This window comes from Haliaeetus albicilla, chromosome W, assembly GCF_947461875.1.
Source record: "Haliaeetus albicilla chromosome W, bHalAlb1.1, whole genome shotgun sequence".
NCBI classification, from domain to species: domain Eukaryota; kingdom Metazoa; phylum Chordata; class Aves; order Accipitriformes; family Accipitridae; genus Haliaeetus; species Haliaeetus albicilla.
The window spans coordinates 11,309,473-11,335,258 of record NC_091515.1 but is presented as its reverse complement, the minus strand read 5'-3'; the positions used below and the strand labels follow the sequence as shown (position 1 = coordinate 11,335,258).

The 25,786-nt window shown below is 43.7% G+C and overlaps 1 protein-coding gene across 1 annotated transcript in view; it reads right to left on the bottom strand.

The window, feature by feature from the left end:
* Positions 1-25,084, bottom strand: part of LOC138683275 (junction-mediating and -regulatory protein-like) — a 114,817-nt gene extending 89,733 nt beyond the window's left edge. Inside the window, 2 exon segments of the mRNA XM_069774845.1 lie at positions 23,858-24,836; positions 24,838-25,084. Coding sequence (XP_069630946.1) covers positions 23,858-24,836; positions 24,838-24,911 — 1,053 coding nt within the window. The 5' untranslated portion in view covers positions 24,912-25,084.
* Between the last annotated feature and the right edge of the window lie 702 nt (positions 25,085-25,786).

The window sequence follows — 25,786 nt, the reverse complement described above, 5'->3', positions numbered from 1 at the left end:
TCACACATTTCCCACTTTCAGGTATGAGGGGAGAAGGAGTGATAGGAAAGGAGAGAAAAGAGAAGTCACATTTTGATCTTTCTAGGCTTATTTGGGTTTTTTGCCTATCTGTACTTTGGACCTGCACAGCCCCATTATATCCGTGCAGCTCCAGACCCAGACAAGAATCTATGTGAAACAAAACAGTGATCTGCATTTCCAGTAATTTTGTATTCTGTTTTATTATTTTTCCCTAGACAGTTTAAGCATAAAAGTTCAAATCCACAATGTTTCCATTATTTTTTAAAAAGGAAATTATCTAAGTATTATAAGCTTTAAATAAAATACTTCAAATAATTTCTATTTTAATTCATATAAGAAAACACATCATCAAAGTCCGTCCATTCCTTCCTTTAGTTCTTACAAAGCCGAAAATTCATTTGTTTGTACAAATTTGCTACAATATATGTTTTTCATTTATATGTTTGTTTTGCATCTATTCGGGGCATTTGCCTGGGCAGACCTCGCATGCTGCTGGAAATCTTTTACCATTTCTAAAAAATTATTCAACTGTTTAACAAAAACTAATTTCATACAGACATCTGGAGTATTTGATGTATTTACAAAGACAAGATTATCTGAAATTAATTCCCCTCTTCTGTAATTTTCAAAGTCAAAATCTCTTGTCCTTTAATATTATCATCTCAAAAGCATATATTCACAGTACAAGTTTATTTAAACTTAATATAGATTAGGAATACTATGGAATAAGCACATCATATCTTCTATCTGTTCATTCAAGTTGGATGCCAAACCTAAATGAAATATTCTCCATATACTCAAATACATCCAGTATTATTATTGGAATACAAAATAGAGGGAACTGTAGATTAGAAACTGAAGCTTTGATCAACAGTCCTTTGGTGTCTGGTTCATTTATATCCCAGGACAGTCAAGAGAAGTCGTGATTACCATACTGTCTACTCTGTTTGCTCCATTACATTTATATTACTATGCTGTGTTTCAGTTACCTGACCAGATAAGAAAAGATTTTCTCTTTCTTCATCATGTAAAGTTTGCTTCTGAAGATCCCCCAGCTTCCTTTGAAGCACTAAAGATTGGCCAAGATTACAGACAGGATGCAGAGCAGAACACAGAGAGGCACGTAGTAGTTTTATGTAATGTTCACCATTAAAATGATTGTCAGATGACAAGACAGGAAGAGCTTTCCCTCAGCAAGGCTTAGCAGAGATGAAAGGTCTAGGAGAGATGGTGTAGAACAATGTGACATTCCTCAGCAGCATGAGACAATTTGTTGTATTACTGTCGTGGTTTAACCCCAGCCAGCAACTAAGCACCATGCAGCTGCTCACTCACTTCCCCCCACACCCAGTGGGATGGAGAAGGGAATTGGGGAAAAAAAAGGTAAAACTTGTGGGTTGAGATAAGAACAGCTTAATAGAACAGAAAGGAAGAAAATAATAATGATAATAATAACAGTAATAAAATGACAATAATAATAAAAGGACTGGAATATACAAAACAAGTGATGCACAATGCAATTGCTCACCACTCGCCAACCAACGCCCAGTTAGTTCTCGAGCAGCGATCTGCCCCCTCCAGGCCAACACCCCCCAGTTTATATACTAGGCATGACATCACATGGTGTGGAATACCCCTTTGGCCAGTTGGGGTCAGCTGCCTTGGCTGTGTCCCCTCACAATTCTTGTGCCCCTCCAGCCTTCTTGCTGGCTGGGCATGAGAAGCTGAAAAATCCTTGACTAAGTCTAAACACTACTTAGCAACAACTGAAAACATCAGTGTGTTATCAACATTCTTCTCATACTGAACCCAAAACATAACACTATCCCAGCTGAAACCAGGACAATTACCTAAAACAATTTCACCTAGGAAATTGTTCCTATTGCAAGCTCATTTGCTACACCCTTCTGCTCTCCTCCAGCAGTATGCAAAATTCTGTGGCATGTGAGTTTTCACTGAGAGCACTGGGTAGTGCTTTGTGGCTTGCAGTTTGTAAAACTAACTTTTTATGAATTTCCTGGGCTAAACGCACATAACCTAGCCTGCATTTATAAGGACAGAAGTCATCCTAGATGCTTTTGGGTTTGAGTCCTAAATTCCTACGGATTTCATGCGTTAATCCAACTCACCAGCAGATTTAACCATCTAGGTCTATAAAGCCACCTTCTTCCTCAGCTCCTCTTGCTTGTCGCTAGTGCCTTAGAACAGAGCTGCCATACTCAAGACTTCTCCTACTTCCACCTGGCACTATCACAAACTCTCTAGCAGTCCCAAAGCTGTAATTATCCCTCTGTCAAGGTAGTGAAAAAACCAAACCTTTCTTCTCAAGCCACCCGTTGCAAGAAGGGTCTCTATTATAAGCAGCAGCTCTTACAACACACTGTAATGTTAGCTTCCTTTTAGTTGCTTAGGCTATTAGTATCTGCTTATTAAATAAATTTACAAATTTTTTCATTGTGAAACCCCACTATTCTACTACGATACAAATCCTAGAGGGCAACAAAAAATGACAAAGATTAGAGAAAACTTATCACCATTTAAAAGAGAATCAATCTCATCTCAGGAACAGAACAATACAATACAGGGGTGGGGGTTTTTTCTCCTTTATAGACCATTCTTAAAGTCTATTTAATGGTTCTGATATTCTGGAAGACAGTCACAACTTTGCAAAAGATGGAATTAAAAACTGCCAGGAAATGAAGGACTGTTTCAATTTTATCACCATCAGTATAGTACAAGGACATTTTAAGGACACTAAAAGCAAGTATCTACTTATAATTGGTTGTTCAGTGAAAATCATGTCCATCACTGGAAATGGTATGATAAAGTAATGAAATATCATGACACTCCTGTACATAGAGATGATAAATAAATGGGCATCATTTCAAGGTCTTGTCCATGTTGTGTGGATTGTCCAGCTCATAGTTCACAAATGAGTTTCACCATGTCTAGTGCACACAGGCGCCTCATGGGGGGTTACAAAAGCAACCCAGCCTTGGATTGCCTTGAGGCCCTGTCTCTCTGCAGAGACGACTCATGGGGAGCTGTGTAGACAGCTTAGCCCTGGGTTGTCTGATAAACCCTAAACTAAACAGGGTGGTGGCTGTGCCATTCAAAGAACCAAAACCTGCACTGAGCCTTGGAATCCCTTAACAAATAGTATGCCCTGAGTCTCAATCCAACCACTATCCAGTTGCCTGAGGAAGCAAGGTAAAAAAAACCCAAAACCTGGAGGGTTTCAACTTCAGTTTCAAATGACAGCCTTGTGTATTCAAACAATCACAGACCAGCAAAGGAAAGATAAGGGGAAACTCCACTCAGATATACATAATCCATTTAGGCATATATCATATTCCACTCAGACATAGTCATACACACCATTCCACAAGTCAGGGGATAAAACCCCTAAGATTCAGGTTGGAAATCGGGGAGTCACTTCTCCAATTATACAGTTGGCTTGTGAAGGAGACCCTTCCCCCCCTTGATGAGGATGCCAGTTGAGGTAGCTTCCCTGGGATTGAGAGCCCTTACCTGGAGGGGTAAGTGAATATTGTTTATGCTTTAAGTTTGTAAACGCATGTGTGCTTGTGGTTGTCTGTGAATCGCTTGTGGTTGTAATAATGTACTACTCTTGCCTTAAAAAATTGCAGTAGTGCATTCCTCCATTGTATCTGTAAAACCTGCAATAGTGGCATGTTAAGTCTGTAAGTGAAGTTCAAATAAATCATTTGCTTGAACCTTGCAGTTAAGTCCTTTTCTGTCACATTAATTTGGCATAGTCGGCAGGATACAATGGAGGAACTATTGCAGAAACATGGTTGTAAACCTTCTCCTGCAGACAAGGAGAAGGCGAAGAAATTGTGAAGTAAAGAGAAAGTGGTGGCATGGGTAGAGCAGTGTAGGAAGGAACAAAAGAAAAAGAAAAAAAGGGAAAGGGAAAGGTAAACGTGTCCAGTTCTATTTGGTCTACTGCTGGGGTTTTCTCCAATCCTAAGCCTAGAGGTACTCCCCAACTCCTTCAGAAATACCAAACCCCCAATTAAAAAAATTTTAGTAAGACGGAGACATTGGTTAATCTGGCCAAATGCCTAAAACAACCTGGCACCTTAAATCTGTGCAGTTTTCAAGGTGTTAGCATAAAATACATGAACAATTTTGTGGCATATGTTATGCCCCACTCATGATTAATTCTCAATACAGACATTCAGTGTTACTATTCATTTCATTCAACAGTCTCGGTATGAATTTTTTACTTTCACAACTTTTAATTATATTACTTAAAGAAGTGGGTGGAGGAGGATAGAGTAATATCCTGTACAGGCCTGACTAGCACTATACCCATTGAATACTGTACTTATTTAAGAATCATGTTTCACAGATGTTACATTGTTCACAACTAAATGAATCCATATATTTTAGGCAACTATTATGCAGATAGACTCTAGCTAGCAGGAAACACATTTTTGTCAATTTAACAGCACATATATTTGAACTATATTGCTCAGGCCTCCTGGAAGAGAGAGATATGTATCTCTTGAAATGCCTGTGGGCCAAAGTAATCCTTGGTGTATCTGCCCTGGGGGATGACACAGAATAGAATAGAATATTTTCAGTTGCAAGGGACCTACAATGATTATCTAGTCCAACTGCCTGACCAATTCAGGGCTGACCAAAAGTTAAAGCATATCATTAAGGGCATTGTCCAAATGCCTCTTAAACACTCATGGGCATGGGGCATCAACCACCTCTCCAGGGTTTGACCACTCTCTTGGTAAAGAAATGCTTCCTAATGTCCAGTCTAAACCTCCCCTGGTGCAGCTTTGAACCATTCCCACGCAGCCTATCACTGGATACCTGGGAGAAGAGATCAGCACCTTCCTCTTCACTTCCCCTCCTCAGGAAGCTGTAGAGAGCAATGAAGTCACCCCTCAGCCTCCTTTTCTCCAAACTAGACAAGCCCAGAGCCCTTAGCTGCTCCTCATAGGACATTCCCTCCAGCCCTTTCACCAGCTTTGTTACCCTCCCCTCTGGATGCATTCAAGGACCTTCACATCCTTAAATTGTGAGGCCCAGAACTGCACACAGTACTCAAGGTGAGGCCACACCAACGCTGAATACAGTGGGATAATCACCTCTCTTGACTGGCTGGTTATACTGTGTTTGATGCACCCCAGGATGTGGTTTGCCCTCTTGGCTGCCAGGGCACACTGCTGACTCATATTGAGCCTGCTGTTGACCAGTACCCCCAGATCCCTTTCTGCAAGGCTGCTCTCCAGCCACTCCTCTCCCAATTTATACTTGTGCTTGACATTACTCCATCCCAGGTGCAGAATCCAGCACTTGGACTTGTTATATTTCATTCCATTGATGATTGCCCAATGCTCCAATCTATCTAGATCCCTCTGCAAGGCCTCTTGTCCCTGGAGAGTGTCAACAGCACCTCCCAGCTTGGTATCATCAGCAAACTTGCTAATGGTGCATTCAACTCTTGCGTCCAGATCATTGATAAATATATTGAACAGAACTGGCCCTAGAATTGAGCCACGAGGAACACCACTGGTGACCAGTTGCCAGCCAGATGTAGCCCCATTCATACAACCCTTTGAGCCCTGCTGTTCAGCCAGTTCTTGACCCAGCACACTGCGTACCTGCTCATCTCACAGTTGGACAGCTTGTCCAGAAGGATGCTGTGAGGGACAGTATCAAAAGCCTTACTAAAATCCAGAAAAAACACATCTACCACCTTCTCTTTGATATAAAAATCTTTATGGTTGTAATTTTTTTATAAACTTAGGGAACAAAAAGATAAGTAATCAATGTAAATCACTTGGGTAAGTAACTCTTGACAAGACAATGGAATAGAAGGAACAAATCAACCTAAAACTAGGAACCAGAAACTTTAGTGGGCTGGTTGCCCAAGATGCTTGGCTATACCACATGAAAAAGTGCCCTTTAGGTGAACTTAACTAATTATAATATGAAGACTGCACCTCTAGAAGTTAGGATGCCCGCCTCCACCTGAAAACCCTCACCCACTGAGCTTGCGCAGTAAAATTAAAAGATGCTGCACCTTTAAATGAAGACAAGGCCCTGTACACCAATCAGCTTTAAGATATGGAATTATGGGCACCAGTAAAAGGTTGATAAACAATTAGTATAATAATTATGCTAATTTACAATGTATAAATGAATGACTGTTTTAGTGCTGGGTGTGCTAGCTTTGCGGGGATACCCCCTAGCACCCCTTTCTGTGCAGAACTGGCAATAAATAGCTAATACCTCGACTTTGTGTGTTATTGGCTTGCACACTGGATGAACAATCCCACAAGTTTTGGGACAACACCTTCATCCACTAAGTGGGTGACCTTATTGTAGGAGGACATCAAATTAGTTAAACAGGACTTTCCCTTTGTGAACCTATGTTGACTGTGCCTGATGATTGCATTGTTCTTTAAATGCCTTTCAATAGTACCCAGTATAATCTTCTCCATAATTTTTTCAGGAACTGAGGTTAGACTAACAGGTCTGTAGTTCCCTGGGTCTTCCCTCACACCCTTCTTGTAAATTGGAATAACATTGGCTGCTTCCAGTCAGCGGGGACCTCCCCAGACTCCCAAGACCTTTGGTAGATGATCGAGCGGGGTCCTGCCATAACATCTGCTAGCTCCTTCAGTACTCTGGAATGAATCCCATCAGGCCCCATGGACTTGTGAACATTCAGCTGATACAGCTGCTCCCTTACAATTACAGTGTCCACAAATGGAAAGTCACTGTTCCTGCAGTCATGGGCCTCCAACTCAGAGGACCAGGCAGTACAAGGTCTATCAGTATTATTAAAGACGGAGGAAAAAAAAACGCATTGAATGCCTCCGCTTTTTCTTCATCCCTATTAGTCAGATGACCATCTTCAACAAGTATTGATCCAATGCTTTCCTTGGATCTCCTCCTGCTATTAACATACTGTATTGGGTCTGGCTGAGATGGAGTTAATTCTCCCCATAGCAGCCCTCGTAGTGCTCTGCTTTGTATTGGTAGCTAGAAAGGTGTTGATAACGCACCAGTGTTTTGGCTACTGCTGAGCAGTGCTCACACAGCATCAAGACTGTCTCTCCAACATTTTCACCCCCCCCCCCCCAACAGCAGGCTGGGGCTGGGCAAGATCTTGGGAGGGGACATAGCCAGGACAGCTGACCAAACTAACCAAACAGATATTCCATACCATATAACGTCAGCTCAGATATAAAAGCTAAGAGAAAGGAGGAGGAAGTGGGGGCATTTGTTATTTACGTTTGTCTTCCGGGGCAACCACTACGAGTACTGAAGCCCTGCTTCCCAGGAAGTAGCCAGACATTGCCTGCTGATGGGAAGCAGAGAATAACATCATTTGTTTTCTTTTGCTTTTGCTTTATTAAACTGTCCTTATCTCGACCCACGAGCCTTTCTTTATATTTTCTCTCCCCTGTCCAGTTGAGGAGGGGGAGTGATAGAGTGGCTTTGGTGGGCACCTGGCACCCAGCCAGGGTCAACCCACCACAAATACTTAAAAAAGCCCTTCTTGTTATCTGACACAACACTGGCCAGTTTCAACTCTAATTGAGATTTGGCCTTTCGTGTCTTCTCCCTGCATATATGAACCACAGCTCTGTACTCTTCCTGCAAAGCCTGACCTTGCTTCCAGAGATCATACAATTTCTTTTTCCTCTTGAGCTCCACGAGGAGTTCCGTGTTCAGACAAGCTGGTCTTCTGCCCCACTTACTTGACTTTCGACACAATGGGATTGTCCTCTCCCACACTCATCCATTACAATCAGTTGGGCTGATTGTTTTAGCCTGTTTAAATCTCCCGTGCTGCTGGGTGCAGGCTCCACCCCTTGCTGTCTCATCCAATCAGCGGGTCTAGGGTTAGTTGCTCAGGGAACACCCCCTGTTCAGACAAGCCTCTCCTTGTCCCCATGTATCCCTCTTGTGTTCCCTACTGCTGCTTGCTGCTGATGGTGCTCCTTGCACTGCTCTGGCGTCCATTGCAATCAGCTGGGCTCATATAACAAAGATTATTTCTGTCTTCGGTATTTAAAAAAAAAATATTTTGTCCATAAAGCTTTAAAAGCCTTACAGAGGACAGTGCAATTATGTGCAAGTTGCCCTCAGTTGGGAGCGTAATCCAAAGCTTGATTTAATCAGTGAAGAGTCGAGTCTTACATTTCCTTTGCTATTATTCCCAAAACTTTTGCTGTTATTCCCATTTAATTTTGTGCATTTTATAAAAACATTGCAACATGACACACATCAATTTTTAGCTAAAAAAAGCCATAAAGATATTTTTCAGTCTCTTCCTAAGCTTTTTCATATTTTTGGAATAACAGTGGTTACAGAATACCCTATTCTCCTATGAATTTAGGTTCTTGGAAGCCTGATAGTATTACTTGCCATTTCCAGGAAGAATTCCAAAGATTTTTAATTGGAGAAGCATATTTAAGATCACAGGTAAACTAAGGATAGTTGTTTTCAGAAAGGAGTACTGCAGATAGAGTAGTTTTTAGATACTCCATCCTTTCCACTGAACAGCAGTCCTAAGTATAAAATACCAAATCCTCCTGCTGATGCACTTGCAGTGAGCTCCAGACAATTACTTTCCAAAGAAGTAAAGCTCCAGAGTACATAAAATTAGCAACTGAACTTAGACTGCAAGTTCTTATATTAGAACACGCTTAGAATTGTTTCTACTCTCTCTCTAAGCTATATTTAAACAAACAAATCTTGTTAAAAACAAATACACACACTCCCACATGTCCTGGTAATGAGCAGGAGTCTCAAGTACATGAAATCTGTACTATAGGCAAACTACTTGTATGTCCAGCATACAGCCGGATAAGACCATAACACGTTGGGTGAGCAATTGGCTGATGGGATGGACCCAAAGGGTTATAGTAAATGGGGTTACATCAGGCTGGTGGCCAGTCACCAGTGGGGTTCCCAGGGCTCAATTTTAGGACCAGTGCTCTTTAATGTTTTTATAAATGATCTGGACGCAGGAATCAAATGTACATTAAGTATGTTTGCCAATGATATTAAATTAGGAGGAGCTGTGGACTCCCTCAAGGGTAGAGAGGCCTTACAGGGAGATCTGGATAGATTAGAGAGCTGGGCAACCACCAACCATATGAAATTTAACAAGAGCAAGTGCCAGATTCTGCACCTGGGACAGGGTAATCCTGGTTATACATACAAATTGGGGGACAAGAAGCTGGAGAACAGCCCCACAGAAAGAGATCTGGGGGTTTGGGCTGATAGCAAGTTGAACATGAGTCAACAGTGAGCCCTGGCAGCCAAAACGGCCAACTGGGTCCTGTGGCGCATCAAGCACAGCATAGCTAGCCGGTCGAGGGAGCGATTGTACCCGTCTGTACTGCACTGGTGTGGCCCCACCTCAAGTACTGTATGCAGTTTTGGGTGCCTCAATATGAGAAGGACATCAGACTATTAGAGTGTGTCCAGAGGAAGGTGACCAAGATGGTGAAAGGTCTTGAGGGCAAGGCTTATGAGGAGCGGCTGAGGTCACTTGGTTTGTTCAGCTTGGAGAAGAGAAGGCTGAGGGGTGACCTCATTGCAGTCTACAACTACCTCAAGGGGGGCAGCGGAGGGGGAGGTGCTGATCCCCTCTCTCTGGTGACCAGGGATAGGACACATGGAAATGGAATGAAGCTGCATCAGGGGAAGTTCAGATTGGACATTGGGAAAAGTTTCTTCACTGAGAGGGTGGTTGGTCACTGGAACAGGCTCCCGCGGGAAGTGGTCACGGCCCCAAGCCTATCAGACTTCAAGGAAGGTCTGGACGACGCTCTTAGCCATATGGTTTAGTTTTAGGTAGTCTATGGACACATATTTAGCTAACGGTCACAAGAGCATTCCAGATGCCTTTAGAAGGCCTTGAACAGAATAAACAAGAAGACAAAAAAAGAAAGATGCCAATTAGAAGAACACAGGTGCGCATTCCACGATAAAGGGAACTTGGCACAAACAACCTCAATTCGGCAGTTTATCTTGACCAATTAGACTGAGACAAGTTTCGCATGCTCTAGTTAATATAGCCAATTATGTCCTATGTTTATGTGCGTGTACAGAGTTAGTATAACCAACTATATCTTATGTTTATACGTGTGTACAGTGTCAATATAACCAATCATATTTTATGCTTGTGCGCGTGGACACTATATGCTTGCATGCAGCAACCAATCAGAGCTTTTAAGGAACTTAGAGAATTGTATAAGAATGATCAGCTAGGCTCAATAAACTGGCGACTTTGATCATCATATTGGTGTCCTGTCGTCCATCCCCACATGGAATTTCTCTACATCTGGTGACCTCCGACGTGATCCAGTAAGGAACAAGAGGGGAACGCTAACAACTGAAAAGGCGGGGGAGATTGCCGCGGATGCCGGTGGGCTTATAAGAAAGCGCCGGGCTGCTCGAGAGAGGCAGGAATCGTAAGCTTACGTGATAAAAGGCGGCATGGGTTTCGCAGCATCTGCGAAGGAAAAGGCAGCCATAAAGACATTTATGAGGCTGGCTGAAAAAACAGAGATGGATATTAAAAAGGACTCGCCCGTAAAGGAGGTGAGCGGTCAGGGGAGGAGATGGGGTCTACGCTTTCCAAAGAAGAAGAAGCGGTAGTTAAGCTCCCCCAACATATACTCTCTGAGAGAGGCAAAAAATATGATAAAGCTTGTTTAAAGTGGCTTCTACAATGGAGCAAGGACAGAAACCTTTTAATTAGTGTGGGTACAGCTTTTGAGCTTAGTACCTGGAAAGCTATCGGAACCTCCCTATGGGATGAAATTAGTGACGGGTCTAAAGAAGTTAAAGGTCTTGCAACTTTATGGAAATTAATTAAGACACCTCTGCAAGAAATGAAAGCAGATCGTAAAGCGTCTGCGTCTGCTTTTGCTGCTCTCTCTCCAACCGCAAGCGAAGGGGAAAAGCGGGGAGAAAAACATAATGCAGCGAGAGAGACTTTTTGGAGCTTGTCCGCCTGCTCCTGTGCCCTTGACTTCTGCTCCACTCCCTGGGACTGCCGATATTAATCAGCCATCTGACAGTTCCCAAGCCTCCCTAACCGTACGATTAAAGGAAACCCTACAGAATCAGGAAGCGAGTAAAAATCCACCTACGAGGAAACAGCCCCCAGATACCACCGTTCAACATGAACAAATTATACCTAGCATATACCCTGATTCAAATAATGCAAATGAGGATTTGGCTACTATAATACTAGAGCAAAAAGAGAAAATGTTAGAATTGCTGGAGGAAATGTGAAAAAGAGACAGGGGTAAATGTAGGCAACCGTTGACGAAAAAAGCATATGATAAAGCAGCAAATGCGATCGTAGAAAGTATGGACTCTTTTGCTAAAGTAGTGGGTAAGGCGGAAGAGAAATCCCCCAAGGATAAAATGCAGGAATTGATTGACCTGTGTGTACAAAAAGGAGAAATAATGCCCAAAGAGGGAGAAGGGTTTAAACGGAGACCTACAGTGGATTCGACCTTATTGTGGTATTACAAATACAGACTTACAGCCGCTGCAAAAATTTCAATTGAAGATATCCCGGAAAAAAAGAAAAGTGTGTGTGGCAAGGTGGTAAATAATTCGGACAGTGATGAGGAGTTAAACACCGAGGGAGATGTCATTAATGGAGGCAATGATCAACCTTTAAGTAACCCGCCTATCAAGCAGAGACCTATCCCCTCTGCACCTCCCTATGAGGCAGATACATCCCCAGGAGAAGCTATAAAAAAGCAATGGAAGAACATAAATGATAAAATGCTAACCAAAGGTCTAAATCCTGTGGCTTTTCCAGTTACAGTCAGGCAGAATGCCCCAAATGTGTGGCAACCTTTCAATTGGGATTTAATAAAAGAAGTACGGAAAACAGTAATGGCTAATGGACTGTCTGCTCCGTTTAGTCAGGCGTTATTGGAGAATATATTTTCTGGTCAAATTTTAACGGGCTTTGACTGTACACAATTGGCTACAATGATTTTAACCCCGACTCAGTGTCTATTATGGAAGGTGAAATGGGCAGAATTATGTGATTTAGCAGCACTAAGAAATTTCGACCGCCCAGAAGGAGATCTGCGGTATATGATCACTGCTGCACAAATGATGGGGACTGGTGACTTTGCAGATGTTAATAGGCAAGCAAGGCTACCGGTGGAAGCATTACAAGAATCAGTGTCGGGGGATGCAACGAGTCTACGGAATTCCTGACAGTTCGAGAACAGCGCGACCTTGAGCAGCTTGTAGTATATCCTTGAAGAGTCTGGAAAGATCCGAGAAGACCAGTACAAAAACAAGATAGTGATAAGAAGAACCGTCCTAACAAACTCACCAATCATGAATTGTTAGTTACTAACCAAACCAATCATATACTAACACATACTCTAAAGAAGGGTATAAAAAGCTGTGTTAGAACAATAAAGTAGCCATTTTGCATGATCTATTACTTGTCGTGTCCGTCTCTACTGCGACAAATCAGCTTCCTTAGCTCTGAAGGCAATGGTAACCTTGCCTGAAGCTGGAAAGCCAGAACAATCATTTACAAGTATAAGGCAGGGTAATACGGAACCTTATATGTCCTTTATTGATCGTCTGCGAGATGCTATTGAAAAGCAAATAGATAATGCTGATGCCAAAGAAGCATTGATAATAACGTGGGGCCAAGGTTATGCTTGTGTTGTTACAGATCACGGAACAAGATGGGTACCAGCAAAGTGGGTAAAACCCTGGACAGTCGTTACATCCTTGGAAAAATGCTGAACCTAAAAGGACTCCTTCTCGCTGCATTTGGCCTATTATGGGTGACACACATAAGTGAAGAATGGATGATCCAACAACCAAAACAGAATGTATGGGTAACTTTGGCAAACATAACGCATCAAGAAGCTATATGTCTTTCTGTCACTACCCCTGAAAACCCTTTTTCTACCTGTTTGGTGGGGTTACCTCTAGACACCTGGCCAGATCCAATGCCTGAATTTTCCCTTTGTACTAACCCACAATCCTGTGTCGATAATTGGGATGGTGTGTATGCACACCAGCCTCAAGTAATGCAAGAACCTCAAGAGTTAGAGTTGTTAGGATCAGTCATCATGAATGCCTGTGTGATGTTTAATTACACCTATAACACCACTCAAAAGGGTCAGAATGTAAATGCTATTTTGCCTGTATATAGAAATGCTACAGCTTGGTGTAACTATATCTATTCCAGAATATCACGCTCTTTTTTCTATTCCAGCTGCTTTACCTGCGGGGATGTTTTTAATTTGTGGGGATAGAGCGTGGGGGGGAATTCCATCAAAACTTAACGGGAGGCCATGTAGCCTCGGACGACTTACGTTACTAACACCTGATATCAATATGATTCACAGTAAAAGGCTCACAATAACTGACACAGGGTTAAGTGGATGGCTAGCAAGTTTGGGAATTACGGGATGGTTGAAAGATTTGCTTATGCATGGCTTAGTTATTTTAATTGTAATATTAGCAGTTGTAATGATTGTACCATGTATCATAAAAATAGTTGAACGTATGATTGCAAAAGCATTTCATGTAACTTGGCTTGCACAAAAACAAAAAGGGGGAATTGTGGGAGATCTCATGGAAAATGGGGGACATTTCTTTGAGCCTGATTATTTAGAGGTAGCATAAGTAGGCCCCAGTTAGCATGAGTGGGCCGGAGTACGTGACAGCTGCAGTATGAACGGACTTTGAACCACCAGAAAAACAACAGACATGAGGAACTCGGACAATGGAGCAATTAATAAAAAAGATAACAGAACTGCAGAGGCAAGAAGGAGCTGCAAGAGCTTTAACGCAATTAAGAAAGCTGTCATTTCGGCTTAGACCATTTAGCTGCGGGATGGGGACTTAGGAATTGGTTTGTATCTTTGTTATAAATCGGGGTTTCTTTTATTCTTATGTATTTTATTAGGTATAATGTTGCTTTTACCGTGTTTAATTAATTGTGTTCATAGATCTTTGCAAAGGGCAATACAGCAGGTGTTAACTGACGAAATACAAAAAGGGAGAGTAGGGAATCTCTCTCCACAAGAAAAGTTAGCTAAAGCCAAAATTAGGGGTAAGGTCATGGTTTTAGTTAAGAATCTAGAAACAGGGCAATGGGAAGGTCCATTTCCATTAATAACCTGGGAACAAGGTTATGATTGTGTTTCCACAGATGCAGGCCCACAATGGACTCCCGCTCGATTTGTGCGACCGTCATCATCTGGAACATCCCAGAGGGTGCGGCAATATGAATACCACCTCAGCCAAAAACTAACGTATAGGTCACCTTGGCCAATATAACAGGTCAAGATTCTCTGTGCATTGCAACCGCATCACAAAGCCCATGAACCAATAGACAGGGTGGCTATGACTTGTGCAGCGTGCCTGGCCAGTGAGCGCATGCGTCATAGGTTGCAACTGAGGTGGATTTTGGCACCCGCTGGCCACGTGTGCTGAAATCCGTTCCTCTGCAAATGTATAAATACCAGGATTTTCCGAAGAGCATCGGGCTGGTGTACGGCAAGGCCATCATTGCCTCTGTGGGGACACCCACGTAAAGCTGGCACCTACTGATTGCTGGGCTGAGTTCACGGAGCAAGATGGCACAAGAATGTACAGATGGTCCATCTTCCTCACAGTCCTCGGATGGACGTAGTCATGGATACCGCCGCAAACCAAAGAAAACATCTGGATAACCCTGGCTGACGTGACCGGACAAGATTGCTTATACCTCAGTACAGCAACACCAAGCAATCCCTTTTTCACAGGTTTAATAGGGGGTTCCACTGACATCAACAAAGTTTAAGAACTTACTGATGGAGACCCCTGTGCAGCAGGTCATGGACTCAATGGATGGGAATGCCTGGTTTCCACGGATCGGGCATTCACCCTCATTGCCACCCCAGGAATCACAAATTCTGGGGTCCCTGAATACAGATTGGTGTAGTATTATCTGATTTACTGTTAGATGTAGATAGTATTAGACACACAACCTTACAAAATAGAGCTGCTCTTAAATCATTAGTTAAGATAGTTTTGGTTTATCTTTTAGTGTTTGGGTTTTTTTTATTTTGTGTGCCTTGTATGTTGCAATGTGTTTAAAAATTAATTGATAGATCAAGTAAGGCTGTGGTAATTGACGAAAAACAAAAAAGGGGGAATTGTGGACACATATTTAGCTAACGGTCACAAGAGCATTCCAGACGCCTTTAGAAGGCCTTGAACAGAATAAACAAGAAGACAAAAAAAAGAAAGATGCCAATTAGAAGAACACAGGTGCGCATTCCACGATAAAGGGAACTTGGCACAAAGAACCTCAATTCGGCAGTTTATCTTGACCAATTAGACTGAGACAAGTTTCGCATGCTCTAGTTGATATAACCAATTATGTCCTATGTTTATGTGCGTGTACAGAGTTAGTATAACCAATTATATCTTATGTTTATGCGCGTGTACAGTGTCGATATAACCAATCATATTTTATGCTTGTGCGCGTGGACACTATATGCTTGCATGCAGCAGCCAATCAAAGCTTCTAAGCAACTTAGAGAATTGTATAAGAATGATCAGCTAGGCTCAATAAACTGGCGACTTTGATCATCATATTGGTGTCCTGTTGTCCGTCCCCGCATGGAATTTCGCAACAGTAGTCCAGCAAGGAGCAGTTAGTTGGACTGTTTTGGGTTTGTGTTCTGGGTTTTTGGTAGCAGGGGAGGGGGCTAGAGGGGTGACTTCTGTGAGAAGCTGCTAGACGCTTCCCAAGCTCCAAGTCAGACCCACCTCTGGCCAAGGCCAACCCAATCAGCGACAGTGGTAATGCCTCTGGGATAACATATTTCAGAAGGGAAACCTGCAGCGGGGGAGGGGAGTGGAATGTGAGAGAAACACCAGTGCAGACACCAAAGTCAGTGAAGAAGTAGGGGGAGGAGGTGGGCCGGAGGAGGTGATTCCCCTGCAGCCTGTGGTGACACAGCAGGCTGTTGCCCAGCAGCCCATGGAGGTCCACGGTGGAGCAGATGCCCACCTGCAGCCCATGGAGGACCCCACGCAGGAGCAGGTGGATGCACCTGAAGGAAGCTGTGACCCTGTGGGAAGCCTGTGCTGGAGCAGGCTCCTGGCAGGACCTGTGGACAGAGGAGCCCACGGAGCAGGTTTTCTGGCAGGACTTGTGACCCTGGGGGGGACCCACGCTGGAGCAGTGTGCTCCTGAAGGACTGCACACCGTGGAAGGGACCCATGCTGGAGCAGTTTGTGAAGAACTGCGGCCCATGGGAAGGACCCACGTTGGAGAAGTTTGTGGAGGACTGTCTCCCATGGGAGTGACCCCACGCTGGAGCAGGGGAAGAGTGTGAGGAGTCCTGCCCCTGAAGAGGATGAAGCGGCAGAGACAACGTGATGAACTGACCGTAAATCCCATTCCCCATCCCCCTGCACCACTGGGGGGGTTTGGTAGAGAATCCGGGAGTGAAGTTGTGCCCGGGAAGAAGGGAGGGGTGGAGGGAAGGTGTTCTGAGATTTGGTTTTATTTCTCATTACCCTACTCTAGTTGACTGGCAATAAATTGAGTTCATTTTCCCCAAGTTGAGTCTGTTTTGCCCGTGATGGTAATTGGTTGAGTGATCTCTTCCTGTCCTTATCTCGACCCACGAACCCTTTGTTATATTTTCTCTCCCCTGTCCAGCTGAGGGGATGGGAGTGATAGAAAGGCTTTGGTGGGCACCTGGCCTCCAGCCAGGGTTAACCCACCACAAAGGCATTTACTTGAAGGCCTTGAAGGTAGGATAGTCAATTAAAGAGAAAGAAAATAATGCTGAAAAAACTGAGAAAAAAATATGCAAGAAGTTAAACACAAAGAAAAGACAACCCAACATCATATCTAAAAGCTAAGAAATTAAGTGGGCTGTGAATCCCAAGGAGTACAATGGATTACAGAGTGTTTATTACATAGGTGGTACACAGCTCTTCAAAATATTCTGGCATATGAAAATGCTGCAACTGCATATCAAATATAAAAAATTAAAAAGAAAAATAGAGGAAAGTCTATCTCTACAGCTAGGGAAAGAAACAATTACAATTTTGAAGGGGAATGTCAAATAAAATAATCTCATCATCAGAATATTCCCCCAACTAGAAGACAAAAATGGTTCCTCAGTCCCAGTTCAGACATTTAAACAGAGCATATACTGCATTTTATTTCCTTTTTTTTTTCTCCCAGGTATTTAGATAGAGAAATGAACTATGAGACTAGCAAGCTGTTGTCTTCACTTTCTACAAATTAAGTCTAAGCTTACTGTTTTGGGTTTGTGTGGCAGGATTTTGGTAGTGGGGGAGGGGCTGCAAGGGTGGCTCCTGTGAGAAGCTGCTAGAAGCTTCCCTGGCTCCAAATAAGACCCACCTCTGGCCAAGGCTGACCCAATCAGCGACAGTGGTAATGCCTCTGGGATAACATATTTAAGAAAGGGAAACCTGCAGTAGGGGAGGAGGTTAGAATGTGAGAGAAACACCTATGCAGATACCAAGGTCAGTGAAGAAGGAGAGGGAGGAGGTGATGCCCCTGCAGCCCATGGTGAGACAGCAGGCTGTCCCCCCGCAGCCCATAGAGGTTAACGGTGGGGCAGATGCCCACCTGCAGCCCGTGGAGGACCCCACGCCAGAGCAGTTGGATGCCCCTGAAGATGGCTGTCACTCCATAGGAAAGCCCATGCTGGAGCAGCTTGTGAAGAACTGCAGCCCCTGGGAAGGACTCGTATTGGAAAAGTTCATGGAGGACTGTCTCCTGTGGAAGGGACCCCATGTTGGAGCAGTGGAAGAGTGTGGAGTCCTCCCCCTGAGGAGGAAGGAGCAGCAGAGACAATGTGTGACGAACTGACCGCAACCCCCATTCCCTGTCCCCCTGTGCTGCTGGCGAGAGGAGGTAGAGAAAATAGGGAGTGGAGTTGAGCCCAGGAAGGATGGAGGGGTGGGGGAAGGTGTTTCAAGATTTGGTTTTACTTCTCATTATCCTTGTTTTGATTTGATTGGTAGCAAATTAAATTGATTTTGTTTTTTTTCCCCAAGTGGAGTCTGGTTTTTGCCTGTGACCATAAGTGGCGAGTGATCCCTCCCTGTCCTTGTCTCGACCTTTGAGCCTTTTGTTATATTTTCTCCTCCTCATCCTGTGGGGGGGTTGGGAGAGGGAGTGAGCAGCTTTGTGGTGCTTTGTTGCCGGCTGAGCTTAAACCATGACACTTGCTGAGAGTCATATTGAACAGTATTGCTATATTCTATAGAATATACTCTTATTTTTTCATGCAAGACTTAAAAGTTCTGTCAAGAAAGACCTAATTTTTCAAGCAGATATCCTTTGTGTACATATCATTTGTACATGTTTTGAAGAAATGTACATTATTTTAAACATTCTACTGTTTTCAGATACAGCAGCAGTATTCATCATCTTCAGCTAGCTCTTGTCAAACTAACAAGGCATTAATTAAAACAATGCATTAAGTCTATCTACATATGTATGCCTTAAGTGCATTGTAGAAAGGGGGGGGGAGGAGAAAAAAAATTACTTCAAATCCAAAACAAACAACCATACTGAGACTGGAAAAGAGACAACACAAAAAGACTGACAAAAACAAAGACAGTAGCCAAAAAGCTAATTAACCTACAATCACAAGTCTATACATCTCTGAAGCAATTTGTAGCTACCTATAAAACAAAAGGAAAAGGCAGTAGAAAAAAAATAAACATTTACTCAAGAAGATATCAAATGGAAGAAGGATAAAAGTTTTCCAATTAAAAGGCAAATTGTTATTTTGCTTAGGACTTAGAAGGTTTTAATAAACAGACTAGAGAGACAAGCAAATACTGTGATAATGTGGTCTAATGTCCTTTAAACACTGAATTCCTAGAAGCCATCTTAAAGCATGTATTTTAAAATGGTATGTAATCACACCTTAGACTTTCAGCAACTATAAGTCTACCATATGATTAAGATGTTGCATATTTAATTTTCCTTGCTGCTATAAGGGTCCAAGAATCTCAAGTGATATATATAGCCCTCTCTACCTTACATCTGCGTCTTTCATGACTATCACATCATAATTGTTTAACTTGCAACATGTATTTACATATACAGAACACATTTCAGAAACTCACTGAAACACTTTAAAAACAAAATATCTGTGTGACTTGGATTTTTATTATTAGCAAAAAAGGGGAGGGGGGGGAACCACTCCACATCTAATTCTGCTTATCTGAAAATGTATCGCAGTGTCCTTACTATTGGGTTTGATGCTTGCAGGAGTCAGGTGTGACCTTTCAACACTTGAAATGCCAAGCCTTTAAAATATTTATTAACTTAGGACTAGTTTGTAACAACCAGAAATAACTGTTAATGACTCCAACTGCAGATTAGATAAATAAAAATATGATGGCTGTAGCAAGAGTACATAAGAGAACTTTTTCTGCCTTCTAGATACAAAGTTTAAGATTTTAGAAATACTGGCCAAGAAGCTAGAATCCCAAATAAGGATTCAGCAGCATCCTCTCTGTTGAAATAACATCTTTTTATCTGGTCATGAACTGATTCTGTATCATGTCTCCACTTGGGAGCTCAGACCTCTAACTGAGCACCTGAGGAATTTTTTTTAAGCAGGCATAAACTTAATGAACAAGGGTTCCAAACAAGTGTTTATTAGTTTTCAAAAATGAGGTAGAACATTATTTTCTCCTTTAGATACAAGTTTTTACTTTAACATAAATTAACTGTTATTCTAGAATTAATAGTTTTATTTGAAAAAATAAAAAGATGTGCTATTTCAAAACTGCAACTTATGCAGTAGAAATTAATTCCAGGTCATACAGTTCCTCTACAACTATATTTCTTCCTCATCTTGGATCTGTTTCTACTTGCAACATTCTTCTGGCTTATTAAAGGTTTATAATTGAGACAGAGATAAACACACCTATTACAAAGAGCAGCAATTATTAACTGCTGTGAAAATAAACTAGTTCGTGTGTAACTTATGGAAAGCAACAGATGGCCAAGTAGGGGATGCTGAAACAATGAACACAAGGTTTTGTTGCTCACTTTGCTTCTCCACCCCAAAGAACATAACCAACAGAAACTGCAAGCATTTCTCAAGTAATGTTCTAACTGCACAGAGGAATTTGTCCTGGAAAAAGAGATATATGAGATAATTATAAACCACAGAAGCATATTTTGAAATGTTAAGCCAAAGTCTTGGAGTTCTAAACTTGTTTTTTGCACAATTTTATATTAATGAAAACCTTCCATATTCATTATGCTCCTTGATACTATTTCAGTTGCCAATGCTGCTTCCCCTTTTCCCAAAAAGTTCTAATAAGAGGTAAAATCATTTAAAATTGCAGGAATCCAACATTCCCAACAGCTAACAGGCAAACTTCAAGTACAGGTAGAAAAGTAAATTAAAGTGAGAGATGAAACATTGATTCAGTAGGTTTTCTTGAAAGTATGAAAAACCTTTGCTTCAGAAATACCTAGCAATACTCATCATCCATTGCTTCATTTGCTTAGAATTGCAATGACAAACAATATCAATATTTGCTTAGAAGAAAGACATTTCCTGTGGATTAAGTAAACCACTAACTGATAAGGAAAAGAGAAACCTGAGAGCCAAAAGGGAAAAGAACAAATCATTCTACTGGTTTCTTTTCTTAAAGATGAACTACCTTTAATTAAAGAAGGATCGATTTACACAACTGACAGTAGTACAGCTGCACTGACTTTAGGTACACTACTAGATTGGTTATCATGGGAAAGGAAGGTTGTACTGTAGTCAAATATACAAATATGCTCTTCTATTTTGTCTGCACCAAGTTCTGAATATTAACAGAGAAGATGATGTTGCAGTTTAGAGATCCTGATGGATAAAGCTTGCATTGCCTCTTGATAACTGATTTTTTTTTTGCTGATAGTACTGGTGCTAACAAAATAGAAGTTGAAATTCTTCAAGAAACAAATAGTTCCTACACAGTAATTCCGATTTATCGTTTCCTCAGAAACACCACGAACTTTGAGTTAGGTACCCAGTTCCCAAACTCCACACATTTAACAGGAACTTCTCTTGTCCTGCTCAGTTCCTTATAAAAACTGCTGAGCTGAAGGCCAAGTGAATCTAAGCACACACTCCCAAGCATTCATGCAGTCAAACAAAAAAAGTGGATGACAATATACTTTCACATTCTCTGGACTAAAACTACTGCAGAAGACTATTAGACTAATAACTGGCTGTATACCAAAATTAATGAGGATTCATTCAGCCCTTTAAGCAGCCATGAAAAAAAAGAAAAATCAAAGTGATATATCCTAACACAACAGTTTGGAAATAAACTTGTACCTGACAATGCTACGTTGAGATGCCCTTATGTAAAAGGAACTAGGCCTTAAGCCTCATTGTTTCTAAGACTATGCATATCAAACATATAACTAATGATTAGAGATTGCTTTAGATGTGATTAATAGAATGCAGGTGCTTATAAAACAATATGCATAAGCTGCTCATTTGTCCTATGTGTAGCCCCCACCATGGCTGGCTAAAAACCCAGTCAAGCTGAATCAACAGAAGAAGGATCATACATCTTAGACCTAAGACATGGGAGTAAGTGATTAACTTTAGAACAAGATAAATTAATAGAATAGCCTGAGTGATTTTCAGAAATTCAAAGGTGATCTTTCATGTGTAAGAAGATAAGTGATTGTGGTGACCCAAGACCTTCTGCCTACGACCACTAACTTCAGAAGAACCGGGACGAGATAAATTGATGAATGATAACGACATGGGAACCGAGATCGACTGGAAAATTACAAAGACTTTGGACTGGGATAATGGGTGGTAAAAGGTATATGACAGAAATTTTTGGAAGTTTGCCATTCACTGCGGTGGTGGCTCAACTCGGAGTTGTTAATAAAGCAAACCTAGAGAAACCCATGACTGAAAATCCTTTAACACCTTATCATGATTTCATCACTGATAAAACAATAATTGTCTCATACTCTGTAACTCCAGTCACTAAGGAAAAGCTGGGCCCAAATCCTACAAAGACTCAAAACTACATGTCATGGTTTAACCCCAGCCAGCAACTAAGCACCACGCAGCCACTCACTCACTCCCCCCACACCCAGTGGGATGGGGGAGAAAATCGGGAAAAGAAGTAAAACTCGTGGGTTGAGATAAGAACGGTTTAATAGAACAGAAAAGAAGAAACTAATAATGATAATGATAACACTAATAAAATGACAACAGCAATAATAAAAGGATTGGAATGTACAAATGATGCACAGGGCAATTGCTCACCACCTGCCGACCAACACCCAGCTAGTCCCCGAGCAGCGATTCCCTGCCCCCACTTCCCAGTTCCTATACTAGATGGGACGTCCCATGGTATGGAATACACCGTTGGCCAGTTTGGGTCAGCTGCCCTGGCTGTGTCCTGTGCCAACTTCTTGTGCCCCTCCAGCTTTCTCGCTGGCTGGGCGTGAGAAGCTGAAAAATCCTTGACTATAATCTAAACACTACTGAGCAACAACTGAAAACATCAGTGTTATCAACATTCTTTGCATACTGAACTCAAAACATAGCACTGTACCAGCTACTAGGAAGACAGTTAACTCTATCCCAGCTGAAACCAGGACACTACGCCATCAAAACCAGCAAGCACATACACTCATACTCTATCAAGGAAAAAAAACCCAAAACGTTCACCACCACACATTTTTGAACACACAATATTGGTAGGATATATATGGGCAGCCGAAGCAGCCAAACTTGATCTATATCCATACAAATCCATACAATAGAATTTAGATGGTGTTTGCAAAAATAAAAAATTCCATAACATGATTCATATACATAGTTGCACCTAGATAGATCCAGGTACATTCTGGACCAAGACCACCAAAACATAAAAACAAGTGTAAAATTCTCCTTTTTCACTGGGAATATCTGGGTCCTCATATACCTCAGTTCACAAAGATGTGAAAAAATTCTCACACACTGATGCTAGAAGTTAGCAGAACCTCCTCAATTACTTTCGTCTAAACAGTATATGGTATGAGAAAAAGAGATAGTGTGTTCTGAAACATGCAAGTCTTGTCAGACACTAGCAATGGCAATGCAGTAAATACTTGCTAGGACCAGATAGCTTGCTTTTTAAAATCCCAACTCTAAGAACTTACCAGCTGAACAAAAGTTGTAGTTATTCCAATTCCACTGGAAAACATCATCTCACTTGAAATAGTAGATTCAGCACCCAGAGCCTGTAGGAACCTAGAACTTTTTGGCCTCAAGCACCTAAATTGTACTGTCAAAATAAACACCACATGTTGCTGCTCCCATTAAACACAAAAATTCAGACTACAACATATCCTGGTGTAAAGCAATGCAACAACAAAAATCTGGGAGAAAGACCTTGCCAAATCCATCAGATTCTTGTTCACAAACATCTACGTTCAATTGCACAGAATAAAGTACTGAGCCACACTTAGATGACTAGGGAAATCTGTACCTTCTTAAATCCTGGCCCTAGAGACTTTGGAAAGGTTAAGCCTCATTTTCTTTCTTTGATTCTCAAAGCTTGCTTTCTTTTTTTTAAAACTAGACAGTTTTCCTGTACTTTTTTTTTTTGTCCCACAGATCGATCAGTTCTGCAAAGGTAGAGGGGAGCAGCTGGAGAGAACAACTAAAGATGTCACAGAGTAAGGAAAAGGTAACACTAAGGTGGAGATATCTGGACCATGTGGTAGCCTCACCTCCTGGATTCGCCTGTGGGCCTGCTGCAGCACCTCCTCGTACCCCTTTTGTCGCAGCTCACTCAGGGTCTCATAATACTCTTCAGGGTCGTCAGTCTCAGTGAAGAGCACCTGCGAAAGAATCTTCCAGCCGCAGGTATCCAAGCTGTGGAGCAAGTAAACTTGCAGTTTGTAGCAGAGAGCGTCCATCTCCTGCTCGGATAGCTCCGGGGCTCCGAACAGCACCGTCCACACACCCGAGGGCTCCTCGGGGAAGGCAGGTAGGTAGCGTTCCAGCTCCGAGTTCACCGAGCACAGCTGCTGGTGCACAGCCCGCAAGTCTTGGAAGGAGAAGAGACCGGCCCAGCTGCACTCCTCCCCCACGGGCTCCGCGTCGGGAGCGGCCGACTCGGCTGCCTGCAGCGGCGAGGGCGACAGCGAGGCGGCCTCCTCCTTCCCCAGCTCCAGCGCTTCTATCTCTTCGGCGGCACCTGCCGCCTCCGGGCCCCGCAGCAGCCTCCGGGCCGGGCTGCTCTTGGCGCGCAGCGGGCTCTTCGGCAGCGCCTCGGCCGCCGCGCCCCGCTCGGAGCACCGCAGCCCCGCCTCGGCGCGGAGATGCGAGGAGCCGCGCGCCAGGCCGGAATCCGTGCCCCAGGCCGGGCCCCTGCTCACCGTAGGGATGCCGGCCTTGGGGGCGGCTCTGGCCTCGGGGCCGGCGGGGCCGCCGCGGTAGATCTCGTGGGAGCCACTGCGCTGGCGCTGCGCCGTGCGGTTGTGGCAGGTGATAGCGAACTTGCCCTCGATCTCGTTCCAGGCCACAATGAAGACGAATTTGTGCTTCTCCCGCTCCTGGAAGGCGTGAGGCCTCACAGCCACCCAGTCAGCCTCCAGAGCTTCCTCCAGGGCGAAGGCGGACATGGCGCTGCGCGGCTTCCCAAGCACGCGCGGCTTCCCAAGCACGCACCCCACCCCCCGCTCCAGTCCAGTCCTATCCTGTCCCGTCAGCTGCCCCCGCCTGCCCCACCGCGCGCCGGCCGGCAACAGCTCCCCGCAGCCCCGCCTCACTACCCACCATCAGCCATCTTAGCGACGGGGGGATAGGAAAGGCGCTGAAGGGAGAAGATGCGCTGGATCTCGACCGAGGCAGAATCTGTTTACCAGCGGCGATGACACTGCGGAAACTCAGCACCAACCCCACCCCGCGGCCTCCCGAAGCCCCACTTTTCCACCCCGCGGGGCGCCTTCCCCATTGGCTGTCGCCCTGGTTTCCCCGGCGGAGGGAGGTGGGGGGAGCCTCACGCCCCGCCCCTTCTCCGCCGGCCACGCTCGCGATCTCCCGCCCTCCCTTCTCTCTGTCCCGTGGTGGGTGGGGGAAGGGCGATGCCCCGCCCCTTTCCTCGGACGTACAATGCGGCCGTTCGGCAGCTGCGCGCTGCATGCTGGGGAGGGTACGTGCTGGGCTGCGGTCGCTAGGGGAGTGGGGCTGAGAGGCTCTGTGGGAGGGGAAGGAAGTGGTGTTGCTGTCATCTGATTTCCCCTGGGGTCAGCTGAGTGGCGGCCGCCTGGAGGAAGTGGGCCGTTCAGGGTGAAATCTGCCACCTTTGTCGTACTTGCACCGTGGCTCCCGGGGGCAGTACTCTCTGCTTCGGGCAGCTTCTGAGTTCTGAGGCAGCGCTGGTTTTGCCTGCCGCGGCTCTGGCCTTGCTGTTAACTCCCTGTTAAGCCCGTCCCCCCGGTGGGGCCCATTGGTCTCTGCAGCCCTGCACAGCAGCTCCCCTGACTGCTCTTCACTAGCCTGCAGTTAGTGCTTCTTTCCAGGGCCTCTGCCCCCAAGCTGCCAGAGGGTTTTTAAGTATGGAGGTCCGTGAAGGCAACAAATCCTTTCACAGGGAAATTATATGTGCAGAGGATTTGTTTCTGCTTTTTCTGTTCCTTAAAGCAGTTTTCTGC